This window comes from Helicoverpa armigera, chromosome 29, assembly GCF_030705265.1.
Source record: "Helicoverpa armigera isolate CAAS_96S chromosome 29, ASM3070526v1, whole genome shotgun sequence".
In the NCBI taxonomy this organism is placed as follows: Eukaryota; Metazoa; Arthropoda; class Insecta; order Lepidoptera; family Noctuidae; genus Helicoverpa; species Helicoverpa armigera.
This window is the reverse complement of record NC_087148.1, coordinates 1829223-1846793: the sequence shown is the minus strand read 5'-3', so window position 1 is coordinate 1846793 and position 17571 is coordinate 1829223. Positions and strand designations below refer to the sequence as shown.

General features: G+C 37.4%; 1 protein-coding gene across 1 annotated transcript in view; it reads left to right on the top strand.

The window, feature by feature from the left end:
• Positions 1–3153: 3153 nt before the first annotated feature.
• LOC110378521 (scavenger receptor class B member 1) overlaps positions 3154–17571 on the top strand; it is a 29908-nt gene continuing 15490 nt past the window's right edge. Inside the window, exons 1-3 of the mRNA XM_064042633.1 lie at positions 3154–3495; positions 10528–10619; positions 12788–12951. Coding sequence (XP_063898703.1) covers positions 3246–3495; positions 10528–10619; positions 12788–12951 — 506 coding nt within the window. The 5' untranslated portion in view covers positions 3154–3245. The remainder of the gene's footprint in view (positions 3496–10527; positions 10620–12787; positions 12952–17571) is intronic.

The window sequence follows — 17571 nt, the reverse complement described above, 5'->3', positions numbered from 1 at the left end:
ATAAAACTCTGCCTGTCTGTTGGCTTTCACACTAAAACTCATCATCCTCCGAGCCTTTTCCCAAACTATGTTGGGGTCGGCTTCCAGTCTAACCGGATTCAGCTAAGTACCAGTGCTTTACAAGAAGCGACTGCCTATCTGACCTCCTCAACCCAGTTACCTGGGCAACCCGATACCCCTTGGTTAGACTGGTGTCAGACTTACTGGCTTCTGACTACCCGTAACGACTGCCAAGGATGTTCAATGACAGCCGGGACCTACAGTTTAACGTGCCATCCGAAACACAGTCATTGGTGTCTAAGATATACTTAGAAAGTACATACAAACTTAGAAAAGTTGCATTGGTACTTGCCTGACCTGGAATCGAACCCACGCCCTCATACTCGAGAGGTTAATTCTTTGCCCACTAGGCCACCACGACTTTTTCACACTAAAACTGCTGACTACTAACTTAGGTACCCAGATGACCTGAGAAGGGAGAAGCTACTTTTTAAATAAAACTACGGATTTTATCGCGGTTATATTAATATTATTTAAAAGAAATCGAAAATATTTTATGTAAAGCCACATAGAAACAATAGAAACTATTTATTTATTATTCAAAGCAAAATAAATCATCTATTGTTTAAAGGAACTGGGCATGATATTGGTTACCGAACAACTAAGGTTACCGCTAGGTCTAAAACCGTGAAATTTGGCACAAATGTTACTTTTAAATAGCTTAGATAACTTCACTACGAGGGACTTTATAGAAATTCCCAAGGGCACTGCAGTCTCCTTATCGAGTGAGCTGCAGGTTTAGGTAATCACCTAACAAGCCCTAGTGTCAGTGTTTTCTCAAATCCGCCTGACGGCCTATGACGTGGAATTGTAACAACGACTGCTACTGAGTAGCATTCGGGGACGCCGGCAACACGTGCCCTCCCAGGCACGGGGGTGTAGCATCACCAAGTTCTAAACTCCAGCCTGCTTTTCAAAAGTATCTAAAACACACAAATTTGGGTTGCAGGATCGGTCAGGATTCATGTTTTCGGAAAGCACGATAAACTGTAGATCCCAACTTTTATTTGAACATCTTTGGCAGTCGTTACGGGTAGTCAGAAGCCAGTAAGTCTTACAACCAGTCTTACCAATGGGTATTGGGTTGCCCGGCGAACCGGGTTGTGGAGTTCCGATAGGCAGTCGCTTCTTGTAAAATACTGGTACTTATCTGCTTCCAGTTAGACTGGAAGCCGACCCCAACATAGTTGGGAAAAGGCTAGGCAGATGATGAGCCGTTTTGGCTGACAATCAGCCGAGACGGTATTACAAACTCAAGTAGCGGTCAATGCCCTAATGACCACAGCCACGCATTGGTCTATTGCAATGCACTAGGCTAAATTGTTACATCCTGTCAGTCGGTTCTAACCACTAATATCTAGAAATGCACCTAGATCAATGATTCTTCAAGTTAAGAAACGTCTCAAGTGTGAATCTAGACAAGTACGAGTTAAATCTACCAACAGGTTCGTTTTTTCAAACTTTCAGTTTTACTTTTTGGACGCCAACATTTTCAAAAGGCAGCCCAAAACGCCTTCACTACTTCTGTGTTTTTGCTAGGAAGATGAAGTGGACAAAAAATCAACCTGGGTTGATTCCAGTTTAGGCAAGTGCCTTCAAATGTAACTTTAAGTTTTCAAATCCATAAGTAGTTATCTATCTAATTATTAGATTCTAATATAGTAAAAAGGAAACATTTTGTTTATTTGTTTGTACCCTAAAGGCTTTGAAACTACTGAACCGATTTGAAAAATACTATCACTACTGGAAAGCTCTTTCCGAGTAACATATGCTATATTTTATCCCGGTGCGAGCAGTAGCTCACACGGGACGCGGGTGAAACCGCGAGAAAACGGCTAGTATTGTATATGTCGATATGGGAATTCATGCCTGAAATAGATGGATATTAATAAATAGATAAATAAATAAACAACATCTAACGCAATTACATTACCTGAAATAACGACCCAAATCTGTGTATTTTTTCTATTAACAACCATGGTCCGATTTCATGAATAGACTTATCTATTCGTCACCGAAAGGTCATAACAAACGCGTATTTTATTTGTTATTTACATTTATCTCATTGTCCCAAAAAATTTTAATTAACATGCAAACTGACAAAACAATGGAATTATCTTGTGGATATTTTGACGTTAAGGCATCATTTAATAAAATATGTTCACTATTTCATATAATAAACATGAAGAAAAAATGCTTTAGCCATCATCATCATCATCTCATCCATAGGACGTCCACTGCTGAACATAGGCCTCCCCCTTAGATCTCCACAGATACCTGTTCGAGGCGACCTGCATCCAGCGTCTTCCGGCGACCTTTATAAGGTCGTCTGTCTACCTTATTGGTGGACGTCCTAAGCTGCGCTTGCCATACTCCATAGAAAAGAAACGTAAACTAAGGTGCATTTTTTTCAGTGTGGGACAACCCATCCTAAGTTAGTTTGGAAGAGATCACTAAGACAAAATCAAAATGTTAAAATCCATCTTCTGGTCTACTCGCTGTAGCAAACAGTAACAAATTGCGTGCGAACATTTCTAAAATGTCAACGGAATTGCAAACCTTGTTCGCGAACAATTATAACGGAATCTCGCTCTCCATAATATAATATTACACACATATAAATATTTATGGAGTATAGCTCAAGAGATAAAGTACAAGAGTGCAGACACAGGTGCACTCTCTATTCCATCACTCTCATAGCTCGATGGGACGGCAATCCGACACCACCGGAACAAACTCTTCGTTAGCACAATATTGTCTTGATAACAGTGGATGATTATTACTGCCTTAAAATACAGAAACTTTGTAAAAACACTATCCTTTCAAGACAAAAGACCTGAAAATCAAACCCAGACTCCTCTCGCCAAGAGCTTGCGACAAACACAGCAACAACATTTGCGTACTTAAACAGAAATTTTCTTACACCTAACTTTTTCAGCAAAATCCCCAAAGAAAAACACATGTCAAATCAACATTAAATACTTAGCTAAAATTAAGTTACTTACAAAAATCTGTACAAAAACTCCCGCGCACAGATAACCCATTTAAATCGTTACAAAAAATAAGTAAAGTTTACACATTGATAACCTAACTGTTTGACCCTTTTATCGCCAGTAGCTCTCTAGCCTCCGCCGCGAACACACGCCTCCCTATTAAAAATAATGTACTAAAATTAATCGCGAAAAATGGAACACAATAATTTAGATAAAACGATGTCTTCGACTCCTATGCTGCCTAAAGAGAATGGTGATGAAAAAATGGTGATTATTACTCCAAGTAATGGGGTAGGGAAGATTTTGATAAGAGAGGATACAATTTTGACGAATTTGCACGGCTGTGCGGGATGTGGTAGGAGTCAGTTTACTTGTGGGGGGGTGAAAAGCCAGTGGTCGGTTCTATGTTGGGGAAAACAGCCGGAAAAGAAGTATTATTGTTGTAAGTATGCTTTTGTTTTTAGTTTATAATTGGGGTTGTGAAAATTGGGTCAGTTTTAATAGATGTTAAGTTTTGTGGTGTAAAATGTCAAAGGTTTTGGGTTCCTTAGCAGTTAACTTACCGATTTTCTAACCAATTTGAAACAGAAAGAGTTTCTTATTTTTAACTGTGTTTCTATCCAAACATAAACCATTGAAAGTTTAAGGTCCGTATAACTATAATACTCAGCTGAAAATCGCATCAAAATCGCTTCAGTCAAACGTGAGATAGTCGCACAGAAACTTACTGGTCAAACTGAGAACCTCCTCTTTTCGAAGTCGATCAAAAATTGCCTGTAAACCCAAGAAAATTATTGGAATATTGAGAAAACTAGATTCAACCAATCAAATAGGTCCAAAACTATTAACATTACCAATATTCTAATCTATTGTCTTGCTTATTAAATATAGGAATTTGACATTAGATACTTGTATCATATCGGGTGTGTCGTTCACAATCACATTAAATGAAATGAGTTAACATACTGGTTAATACATGTTGATTAACACAAAGAAAAAAGAATATACGTAAAAAAATGAATTTTTCAAACAAAGTAAATAGAATAAAAATGTGCGAAAATTAGAAACCATGTAAAAGGCAGTCATTACAAACAACTGAAATTCTCCTTTGAAAACTGACAGCTGTCAACTGATCAAAACATTCGATACTCCTAACTTTATCTCTGCTTTACACGTGAAGTTGTAAATTATGAAAACGAAAAATGACTCCTGTGGCCAAACCACTGGATGGATTAGGTTATTTTTTTTACAATTCGCCATAGAATATCATAAAGTATATGTGATAGGATTTAATGTGATTGTGAACGACATACCCTGTATGTGACTAAAGTCAAAATTCTATCTTCAGTTATCAACTCAATAGATAGATTAAATATTGGAAGCGACCATAACACGAGAAACATCGGGTATCAGTCAGTATAACATATCTAAGTGAACCATAAGTAGTTATATTTGACCCTAATTTATTGCCAGCAAGTGTACGATATTATTATTAGGTCTTAGTGTCCTTATTGGCGATACAATTATACAAAGTAACATTAAAATGTTTCTTAGGCATCAAATTAATCTAACAAATATTAAAGAGTAACCATTTTTTGTTCATCATCATCTCAGGCATAGGACGTCCACTGCTGAACATAGGCCTCCCCCTTAGATCTCCACAGATACCTGTTGGAGGCGACCTGCATCCAGCATCTTCCGGGGACCTTTATAAGGTGCTGAGATTCCTTTAGATACCTTTAGAAGGTACGCTGAGATGATGATGATGATGATGATGATGAACCATTTTTTGTTAGTTTATACCCGGCTTCAAAATCACTGAAACGATTTGAAAAATTATTTCACTGTCAGAAAGATACACAATGAGAAAATATGCGAGGCAGATGGTGGTAGGTAATAAGCAAGTCATATTTCAAGTACCTAAAACAATTAAGATCATTAAAAAACATTTATAAAACATAACCTACGACAATCAAATACTAAGTAATAATGTCGTGGTTTTAAAGCACCAACCTTTCAAGTACGAGTGTCTTACTTAAAGTATTTTGTTTTATTTCAATTAGGCCTATGAAAGCTGTTTCGAAACGTCAAACTAGTTGCACGGTTCCAAAACGTTGGTCTTGTGAAGAAGAACCGGCAAGAAACTTCATAGACAGTCTTTACAAAAAAAAAAAAAAAATATAATAGTTTTCAAGCTCAGTTGAGGAGGTCAGATAGGCAGTCGCTTCATGTAAAGCACTGGTACTCAGCTGATTCCGGTTAGACTGGAAGCCGACCCCAACATAGTTGGGAAAAAGGCTCGGAGGATGATGATGAGTTTTCAAGCTTTTAATGATAAAGTTCTAGGTACAATAATTATGATATACTCTTTATTATAATGAACCTAATATGAGGAATATACAAGGGATTTCCCGACGTTTCAGCACTATTCACACGCAAATTGGCACACCCTGTTACCTGCTAAGTTTCATCAAAATCCATCCAATAGTTTTAGCGTGAAAGAGTAACATTCATACCGACTGTTCTCGTTTATAATATTAGTAGGAAATAGGAGAAGCATAAATAATCAGAAAGATTATGACAGTTATAATTTCAGGACCTATCAAAATTCATTGCCTGTTTTATTAAGTTGGTTTTTATGACAGCATTTTATGGTCACAAAAGCTTTCTGTTTTGTTTAAGTCTTGTACATACTTATATTCGCTTGCAGTAAGATGTCTAATAACCTATATCTACATTATATTCATATAAGAGTCGAAAGTTTGTTTGTTTTCTTGAACTTGCTCATCTCCAGAACAGTTGGATTTAACAAAATCTTTCAGCATTAGATAACCCATTTATTTATGAAAAGCTAAAGCTACTTTTTATCTGGGTACATGAAAAAGTTCGCACGGGACGCGGGTAACCCATTTATTTATGAAAAGCTAAAGCTACTTTTTATCCGGGTGCGAAAAAAAGTTCGCACGGGACGCGGGTAAAACCGCTAGTAATAAATAATAATGTAGATAAGCAATGATTTCTAAGTACAAGTTAATTATATGCAAACGTAAGATAGCATAGTAGTTAGAGTTAACTATAGCAGATTGGGAGGTTCAAATTCCGTTCGAACAACTCTGATGAAACGTGGGAGAAGAGAAATAGAGATAGATATAGTTACATCTCTTTTTAGGCTTTAGAATGATTCACTGAACTTCACTACTTGAACTAACTCAATAGATATTTATGTGGTTTTCATAAATATAGAGTTTTATGAGGAAAGCTTAGATGTGCTTGTCTATAATTGTTTTGTTGAACGTGTATCTACTGTAAGACGACTGAACCGATCAGGGTGGAATTTTCTAAAGGTTTTCGCACTTAAGTAACTGCTTCCTTAGGGAAAAAACCGTCTCCTTGGTGAAAAGTATCTCCATAAGACATAACATCTTAATTGATTCATCCGTTTAACCGTAAAAGCGTAACAAACTTATATTGTCACTGATGTATCTTGGCAATAACATATTCTTAAGCTGATCTATCAGAATAAATAAGGCAAGGTACTCTTTATCCATGTGCGGCCAATAACTTGTTCCCCGTGATTGCTATAATTAGTAAAAATAATAAGGATTTATTAGGGTAATCCTGACCGATTGTAAATTAACGGTGATTTATTTAATCATGCATAATGTTGACAAACAAAGGAATTAGGTTACTGTGTAATCCGAGCTAAGTATATGCAGAACAATATTTAATTAGGGTTGCCATCTTCACTTATTTCGCCAATTCATTTTTATTGTAAACTAGCCGTTTTCCCGCGGTTCCACCTGCGTCCCGTGGGAACTACTGCCCGTAAGCCGATAAAATATAGCCTTAACTATTCGGGAATACCTTGACAACAACAACAGATCGGTTCAGTAGTCTCCGAGCCTTTACAAACAAACAAAAAATGATTCTTTTTTATTATATTAGTTTATAATTAGGTAAATGCGAAAGGAACTCTCCCATTATGTAAATAAATCTCGCTAAACGGCTGTACCGTTTGAGACTTGAGATGAAATAAGACAGAGAGATGTAGCATAAACTCAACTACGTACTTACTTTTATTTTCAAGAAAATATTTTTTTTAGATATTTGAGTTCCTCATATCCAGTGAAATTAAGACAGCCCTAAATAAACTGCGTTTGCTTATGCTAAACATGATCTTTGACATACCACGTGACGAAGCGATGTCAATAAACTCCAATTACTTTATTTTTGTAATGCTTAACTATCAAAAACATAATAATGTCAATATTTGTGGTTTCATGAAGTTTTACACGCGTTTTGAGAGACTTCTTTCACGTTCTCGGATAAATTATTACCTTTAATAAATTATAAAGCTTCGGCGTCCGCCCGCGTAGAGTTCGGTTTTATCGCGTTTCCAAGAGAATTCTTCAAAGTCCAGGGAGAAAAACTATCCCATGTTCTTTCTCAAGGTCAGCTCTATCTTTGTACCAAATTTTATTAAAATCAGTTCAGTGGCTTAGACGTGAAAGCGTAACAGACAGACAGAGTTACTTTCGCATTTATAATATTAGTAGGGATTAGCGATCCGTACCAACATTGCTACGTATAAATGAAGAACCACTCGACCGATTTTGTGCAAACTTCACATAAATCATCTACTAAATAGTCCAAACAAAGCCTAAATATTTGGTTTGGATAAAATTACAACGAAAAGTGGCATTAATTTTGATATATTTAGATATTACTCGAGGATAGTACCTACAGCTTTTAAACAGTGAAATAATTTTTCGAATCGGTCCGGTAGCTTCGGAGCCTTTAATGTACAAACAAATAATATAATGTTTCCTCTCCATTATGTTATTAGTTTTGATGAATACTAATTTCCGCTAATTTAAAGTTATACTTTAGATATAATTATATCATGAACTCCATACAAGTAATATCAAATCCCAATCTCTAGTAATGAAAACAACATGTCTATAGATACAATATTGGATCCAACGGTAGGTATATGAGTTTTCTTAGCGCTGATAAAAACTGTTGCAAGTAAAATAATCGTAACAAGCGCCGTTAAATAATAACAAAATTAAACAATATTACTTACAAACAATAATTATCTACCTAGTATTTTCCCAATTATATTGGGGTCGGCTGCCAGTCTAACCGGACGCTGAATACCAGTGTTTTACAAGGAGCGACTGGCTATCTGACCTCCTCAACCCTGTTACCCGGGCAACCTGATACCCCTTAGTCTGGGTAATTATAATAACTTATAAAAACAATATCGTACGACTATTTTTTATCAGCTGAAATGCTGAAGGTCAGAATATGTGTAAATAATATGATTTGTATGAAACTTTAGTCCGACTTGCTCTTTGGACACTAGATTATAATTTTTTGAATACTGTTCCGGGTTCTAAAGTAGGTAACTATATAACAAAATGATAAGTAAAAGTAAAAATTTATTTCAAATAGGGCTATGAGAGGGCTTTTGAAATTTCAAGCTAATTGCACGGTCCCAAAGAGTGGGTCTCATGGAGAAGAAATGAACATTAGAATCATTATCATTTGTAGAAACACAGCTATGATAAGATGTTCCATCATGAAGTTCCAGTTCATATCTTCCGGCTCCATCATCAGATCAGTTCAACAGTACCATATTATTGTACAGTCTACAGTCTACAGAACTACATGTCGATAATTTCATGACGCTACGATCCTTGGAAGATGACTGAATTAGTTACCTAATAAAAGCTGGTTAATATTTAGTAACCTTCAAGCAAATAAACAAATTCGTCAGCTTTTTACTAACAACCAGCGATTTTTCCGCATTTTCACTCGCATCCTGGTGTGATTTTTCTCGTACTGGGATAAAATATAGCTTAGTCAAGCATAGTGTAACTTTTCAACAGTGAAAGAATTTTCCAAGTTTCGGAGCCTTTAGGATAGCAACAAACAAAAAATGTTTGCTCTTTATTAGGTACTAGCTTCTGCCAGCGGTTTCACCCACATCCCGTGGAAACCTCTGCACGAACCCGGATAAAAAGTACCCTATAGCCTTCCTCGATAAATGGGCTATCTAACACTGAAATAATTTTTTAAATCGGACCAGTAGTTCCTGAGATTAGCGCGTTCAAACAAACAAACAAACTCTTCAGCTTTATAATATTAGTATACTTAGATATGTATAAGTAAATAGATTTAGTAAGATGTGGTATTGTTAATAGATATACGAAGTATATCATTTTTTTCATTACTGTTTTTTTTAACTATGTTGCTGTCTATATGGGTCCATAATTGTACTGAAGCTTTAAGCCTTGTATACCATCATAACACACATTATGGAATGCAAATAAATTAATATGAATAGGTAAGTCGATAACAATTAAAGCTCTTGTTTGTGTGTTTTTCGCCTTCATAACTATTAAAAGTCAAGTCCAAAGTCTTACCCCATTTTTTAAGACAGCTTAAATACCAGTTAATTTGGGTTTTTAAAATCCACTAGCTGAGCTGTTATTCCACGGTATGAGTCACACTCAAAACAAATAGTTCGACCAACACGGAAATAATCTTTAGTTCCTAGTAGGTACCTAATAATATAAATGCTATCTGCAACACTTTTATGCTAAAGCAAAACAAAAGAAAAACACTATAACTAAAACGAAATAATTCATCCCCATCGCTGTCAACTGGGATCGTACCCAAAAGGCTGGCAGCATTACCTCGTTGGATGGCTATGCTGATCCTTTGTTCGAGATAATAGCCAGCCTTCTGGTCACGAGAAGCGTCAACCAGCCGCCTAGATAGATCTTGAAATAGGGTGTGGGCATTCGAACCCCACGACCCGAGGATCTATGAAATGACATTTGGTACTCAGATAGTTTAATATCTGAGAAAGGTCATAGACTCCTTTTTAACTGTGATTCTCCTAAGATGTGGGTGAAACCACGGGGTACAATTAGTACTGATGATGATGATTCGTGGTGGCCTAGGCCCAAGCAACCTCTTAACTACGAGTAGTTACTTACGTAATTTCTATGTACGTCTTAGACACCAATGGCTGATTAAAGGATGAAAGAAAAAAAATCGAAGAAACCTAGGACTATAAAGTCTAAAATCAGCAACCCGCATCTCTCGCATGTGGGGATCAACGCTCAATCCTTCTCTGTGTGAGAGGAGGCTGCAGCCCAACACTGGGATGATAAAAGCCCTATGTTCAAGATGATGAAATATCTATGGACATATGGAATTACCTTTTTTTTTTTTTAACGACGTAAAAAATCATCAAATGACCCCTCCCGCTGTGGGTTAGCAGCGGTGAGGGAGTGTCAGACTCTTACTGACTAAAAGCCGTCGTGTTCCGTCGTAGGCCTTCTTATGTGCTAGGGCCGCGGTACCTCTTTCGAACAACCCGCAGAAATGGAATTACCTGCATTCTGACTTTATGTAGGTGATGGACATATTATTTAATATATTAATTTCTTTGTTCCAGTATTACTGTTAATATCTACAACGTTCGTGCTGAGTATGATCGGGACGATATTCTTCTGTTTTACGAATACAATCAACGATGCTATTTTGTCTGTAAGTATGTCTGATTATTAAAAAGCTTTAGCTTTAAAGCATGAATTCATGTGGATAGATAAGCGGAAAGAAAGGTTGGGCGAAGGAAAGCTGTATGGATTACCTGAAGGATGACATGTTTAAAAAGGCTATCAAAATAGAAGGTTAGCGTCCATTCACGGTTTCATGTCCTAAAAGAACTAGTTCTCAGACTCGGATAAATATGCTATATAATATATAGCCTATGTGCTACTGTGATACATAAGCTTTAGGCCTGCTAAATTTCATCAAAATCCGTTCAGCCAAGGAGTAATACATACACATACATCCTCACGAATGTTATCCTTCGTTAAGTCTAGCTTTTTCCCAACCATGTTGAGGTCGGCTCCCATCCAACCAGAAGCAGCTAATTAATTATTTTAATACACACTGATACCACCACCTCAAATATCTGACCACCCCCACCTCGTCATCCTTTTGCCCCTTCGTATGACTATCCAGCTTCTGGCTACCCATAACGCTTGCCAAAGACATTCAAACAACAGCCAAGACCCACCAATTTAACCTACCTTCCGAACATAACAAATAATAATAATAATAATAAGCCCCGCAGGGCATCTGAGGCGGATGACGGGGAGTAGCGACCCCGCGGGGCTATATATCCGAGTGCTCCAGGGAGAGTATACTGTCCCCCATCTCCGGCTTGCCGGAGTGAAGCATGATGGGGGATAGGTCTCCCACCTCTTGGCTTGCCTTCATCGGCCGGTCAGAGTGGAGTCGCTAGAGCAAGGTTAGTCCTGCTCGGAGGGTAGGTGCCTCGTGGTAAGTGGCGAGTGGGCCGGTGATGCTGGACCCACAGGGAGCGCGTGATCTGCGTTTAAAGTCCGCCGAGGTATCCTCACCCTTCTCAGCCGCTCATGTACCTGTTGCCCCCTTGTTGCGATTTAGCGACTGACTCCCGGGGGCCCAGTAAGTGAGTTGGCGAGTCTCCACCTGCCATTTTTACGTGTATTTATTACATTGTTATCGGCAGGTGCCATAGTTCCCGTAGTTTCCCCATTCCTAGTCCATTAGCATCCCATCACAATAGCCCAAGTAGTTTTCATCCATAGTTAGCAATAGTTTAACCCAGAACCGGGGATTGTCCTTGGGTACATTTCTATAGTGTATACAGGGATAATCGTCGGTTTTGTGTCACCATGTCATTAAAGTTGTCTCAAAAAGGCTTCAGCGTGTTGGCTTCGGCCCCACGTTCGCCTCCCAAAAATCCGGGACTCTGTAGTCCCGAGGTCTGGAAGAGACATACATTTATAATAATAATACCTGTTGCCCTCTTGTTGCTTTTCAGTGACTGATTCCCGGGGGCCCAGTAAGTGAGTTGGCGAGTCTCCACCTGCCATTTTTACGTGTATTTATTACATTGTTATCGGCAGGTGCCATAGTTCCCGTAGTTTCCCCATTCCTAGTCCATTAGCATCCCATCACAATAGCCCAAGTAGTTTTCATCCATAGTTAGCAATAGTTTAGCACAGAACCGGGGATTGTCCTTGGGTACATTTCTATAGTGTATACAGGGATAATCGTCGGTTTTGTATCACCATTTCATTAAAGTTGTCTCAAAAGGGCTTCAGCGTGTTGGCTTCGGCCCCACGTTCGCCTCCCAAAAATCCGGGACTCTATAGTCCCGAGGTCTGGTAGAGACATACAAGATAATAATAATAAAGTTTATTGATCCACAGTTACATTAATGAGTCACGTTTATAAAATTAAAGTAAATTATTACAAATGTTCGCTGTAACTTCTCTATTGGAGACATTTTCATAGGTTCTGTGGTCCCCAAACTAGGCGCTGCCTGTATCTTGGGGACCTACGTTGTGATCACATGACAGTTTATACAATTGAGTTTTTCTCTAGGTCAGATAATGTTTACTTTGTAATGTAAGAAGTGGACAATCAGAAGCTTATAAAACTATATAACGAATATAAAGTGAGATCAAAAACTTAAACATAAAAATAGTTGTCTTTCTCTGAACAATTAAAATTAAATTAAATGAGATCAAAAACTAAAAACATAAATTGCTTTTTCATGCAAACAAATTGTGTCTCTCTGGACAATTAAGTACAGGATAGGAAAAAATCTTAAAAAATAATAATAATCAATAAAAACCCCTTTTCTATTCTTTCTCCAGAGCATGGTAATCCGAAACAATTCACTGGCGTACAAGATCTGGAGGCGGCCTGATGTCCAGCCGTTGATGAAGGTCTACCTCTTCAACTATACTAACTGGGAACAGGTGAAGGATCGGGAGGAGGAGAAACTGAAGGTTGAGGAGGTTGGGCCTTATGTTTACTCGTGAGTATTTGGTTATAGTTTATTGTGTAATGATAAGGATCAAATTTCACTCGACATATTGCAGTTTGAAAGAAAGATGACATGAATAGGAAGGGTGTGAGTGTCAGTATGACGAGTGACAGGAAAAATGGACGAGGATGACATATTGCGCCGACACCAAGTAAAATTGGGAACAGGGCAGGAGGAAGACGATAAGGATCAAGTTTTTGATGGTCTTTATTAGTTTTAAGCTGTATATCTGATATATTCTTGCCAAAGATAATGGGGGTTGAAAGATAGCACGATTCGAGGGCCCAAATTCGCTGACAAACATAAAAGTCAGTTTTCTTAAAACAACTGTTTACGGGCTGCTGGGGACTAAAGACTTTTTTGGTGAGGTTTGGGAAAATTGAGAATTTTTTAACGGTTTCACCAAAAAGAACCTTGAATGTGCTCCATGAGAAGAAAAAATTGAGTCCTCTTATCATACATATCTTATCTTATATATAAAAATGAATTGATGTTCGTTAGTCTCACTAAAACTCGAGAATGGCTGGACCGATTTGGGTTATTTTGGTTTTAAAATGTTCGTAGAGGTCCAGGGAAGGTTTAAACGATACGAAGTTTGTTGGGTCAGCTAGTCTACTAATATTAAAATACTGAAAGTTTGAAATTGCCGATTTGAAAAAATCTATGTTGAAGAAGGCTTTAGGCTACTTTTTATCCAGACTGCCAGAGCCTTTAGGTAGCACGAGTTTTTTGAAAGATAGTAGGTATAATAGGTATATGCAGTATATAAAATAGAATATAATAACAACAATTTCTAAAACATTGATAACTACGTAAACAAAGCAAATTAAAACAAAAAACATATGTTCAATATTAGCCTTGAAATGAGCCATATCGAACGGAAGAGATATCGCAATTTCCCGGGTTCGATGCTTTCCCAGTGTAAAGTCCAAGCAATTGTGCCGAGATTTTTTTCAGGCGATATTTTGTATGGTTTTTAAATTGTCATTAAGTAAGTAGTGTTTTGCAGAATACGAGAACAAAATACTTTTCAAAAATACCTCTTTCCAAAATTATGTGCTCATTGACAGAACATTAACACTTTTCAGTGTTAAAATAATTAGTTTGAAACCTAATTATTTTCAAAATAAATAGTAGTTTATCATCGTCCCAAACATCCCCTCCGATTCATACTATTAAGCTGAAGAGCTGGTTTGCCTGAATGCACTCATTTCAGGAACTAGGTATAGGACCGATCTGAAAAATTTTCTCAGTATTAGATAGCCCATTTCTCGAGGAAGGCTATAGGATTCCTTCATTTCCTATTTTTATCCAGGTGCGCGAAGTAGTTCCCACGGGATGGGGCGATGCCATGGGACAGCGCCTAAGCTTTTGCAAAGCAAGAATGACGTTTTCAAAATATTAATTGCATAAGTGTTATTTTTTTGTTCTTCCAAAGTCTTTAGATAAACTGAATGTCAATTACTATCTTAAAATATTTTAATTAATATTAAAAGTAATCAATTTTATATAAACATATTTATTTTTCTTTTATCGTCAGACAAGAGAGGTGATTGTATTTTTCAGCTAGACAGTCTATAATACCTATTTATAAAGATAGTCTTTATCTAAAACAAAAGGTCTTTACCACGCCCAATTTTCAGCATTTATTTGTACTAGTAGGTATTTTTAAGTCAAAAGAAAAAAGGAAAGTGGCGCCGGTATCAGAAAAACTGCGTGGAAACCGGCTGTCATTGTATGGGCATGTGATGCGGAGGAATGAGAGTCATGTTGTGAGTAAGGTGATGAGTATGAATGAGGACGGATATAGTGGAAGAGGAAGACCAAAGAAACGATGGATGGATTGTGTGAAAGTAGATATGGTAAGAAAGAATGTTACTTGTGAGATGACGGCAGATAGAAGAGTATGGAAGGAGAAAACCTGCTGCGCCGACCACAAATAAAATTGGGAAAAGGGCAGGAGGATGATGATGATGATGAGGTATTTTTAAGTCGTGGTGGCCTAGTGGGTAAAAAACCAACCTCTCTAGTATGAGTGTGGGTTTCATCCAGATCAGGCAAGTACCAATGCAACTATTCTAAGTTTGTATGTACGGTAGACTGCACATCAGTGGTAACTGTCATGCACCTTAACTCAATAGTAATAAGTACGATTTTCCTATAAAACTGTTACCACTGACCTGAAGTTGACTGTACTTTCTAAGTACATCTTAGACACCAATGACTGTGTTTCAGACGGCACGATAAACTGTAGGTCCCGGCTGCCCTATCTGACCTCCTCAACTCAGTTACCCGGACAACCCAACACCCCTTGGTTAGACTGGTGTCAGTCTTACTAACTTCTGACTACCCGTAACGACTGTCAAGGGTGTTTAATGACAGCCGAGACCTTTCTAGTCTATTTAAATAAAAATAAGTAGGTAGGTACATTTTGACTTCATGGTTTTTTAACCTATACCTATCTCAAATGCAAGGACCGAAATTCTAAGAAGAAATAACAAAATATTGTGCAATAGATATATTCCGCATGACGCAGCTTAATTTAGACAAAAAATAAAATTTTCCGTTAACTATACACATATACTATAGGTACCTGTCTCTATTTCAGAAACGAGTTCAAGAAATGCAAATCATGATTTAAAAAATCACTGCAACTTATCTTAATTGTTATTAATTAAATTAGGTACCTAAAAGCGAGCGGCCCGGGATTCCATGTATATTAACTAGTAGCCGAAACCCATGTTTCGTGGGAAGTACTTCTAGCATACGGATAAGAAGTAACCTATAGCCTTTTTTATTGACTTCAAAAATCATCAAATGACCCCTCCCGCTGTGGGTTAGCAGCGGTGAGGGAGTGTCAGACTCTTACTGACTAAAAACCGTCGTGTTCCGTCGTAGGTCTTTTATGTACCAGGGCCGCGGTAACTCTTTCGAACAACTCTCAGCCCCGGCAGGCACCCACCACCATACTTAAGCCTTCCTTGGTAAATGGGCTATGTAGCACTGATTTTTTTCTAATTGGTCTCATAGTCTCACAGATATTAGAGAGTTCAACCAAACGAAGCGTTTGTTTATAATGTTACTAGCGACCCGCCCCGGCTTCGGTAACAGTATTTTTATACAATTTAATGGATGTTATTATACACATAAACTTTCGTCTTTAAACATTTGTCTGATAAAAAAAAAACGCATGAAAATCGGTTGCGTAGTTTTGAAGATTTAAGCGCACAAAGGGATATAAGGACAGAAAAAGCGACTTTGTTTTATACTATCTAGTGAAAATTAAACCGTATCACTCCTTAAAAAGCACATGAAAACCAGCTCAGCAGTTTGCAAGTTTATCGCGAAACAGACAAACGTGGCGTAGCTTTGTTTTACAATACAATAAGTATCTACCGTCATTATTGACAATGTATGTGATCTCCAATCACGCATACATTACATGTTTCGTCTCATTTCGATAAGAGTTCGAGATAAAGTATTTTTTTCACAAGAATCACGCCATTTAGTTTTATTTGTTGGCAAACATTTATTGGCAATGTCTTGACAGTTAGTAGTTTTTTTAACGACGTCAAAAATCATCAAATGACCCCTCTCGCTGTAGTTAGCAGCGGTGAGGGAGTGTCAGACTCTTACTGACTAAAAACCGTCGTGTTCCGTCGTAGGCCTTTTATGTACCAGGGCCGCTGTAACTCTTTCGAACAATCCCGCAGCCCCGGCAGGCCTTAGTCCTGCTGGGAACCGCTGGGAGACAGTTAGTAGCTTAACTGTAACTTGCACCATTTAACGATAACCGAACCATTTACATTTGTCAAATCGCCGATGTGACCAATGGGCGGCAAGTATACGGCTAGTTATGGTTTGGTTATCGTTATAGTTAAATGGTGCATCTCACTCTAAAAGTCGGGGGATTTTTTTTGTCAATGTGACAATGTCATTGCCTGCTTAGTGGATAAAACCAGCCTCTCAAGTATTGGGTATATAAGGGGTCGATTCCAAGTTAGGGGAGTACTAATGTAACTTTTCTAAGTAATAAGTACTTTCTAAGTACATTTTGAACACTAATGACTATGAGTGAATATGAAGGAAAACATCTTGAGGAGTTTTGATTGAGCGTTAATAACCACGCTTGATCAATGCAGGTTGCTAATTTGTTTGTGATGCACGTTTTTCTTATTTTATGTCCAAATTATTGTCTTTCAGTTACTTGTTCATATTTATTGTTTTATTTTTATTTTTCTTTTGTGTGGTCTATCAATCATATTCTTTTAAATAAATGTATTTTCTTTCTCTCTTTCGTACTTAGTTTGATAAAAAGTGAATGTAGATATATATGAAAGCACGCGTATAGTTAATTGACCCAATAAACATTCGATACGCATATGTACTTAATGTTTTCATTCATAAATAAGAGATTCTATTATCTACGAACTAGTGAACAAAGTCTACAATTGTTGCTAGTTTTGCATTTAATTCTAATTAAGTACTTTCATCATAATTAATGTTACGTCATTTAAGTATAAAAGGATTTTCCAAATACATCATTATCATACAGAGAAGGATTGAGCATTAAAAAGTCGTTGTCTCTTAGTGGGCAAAGAACCAACCTCT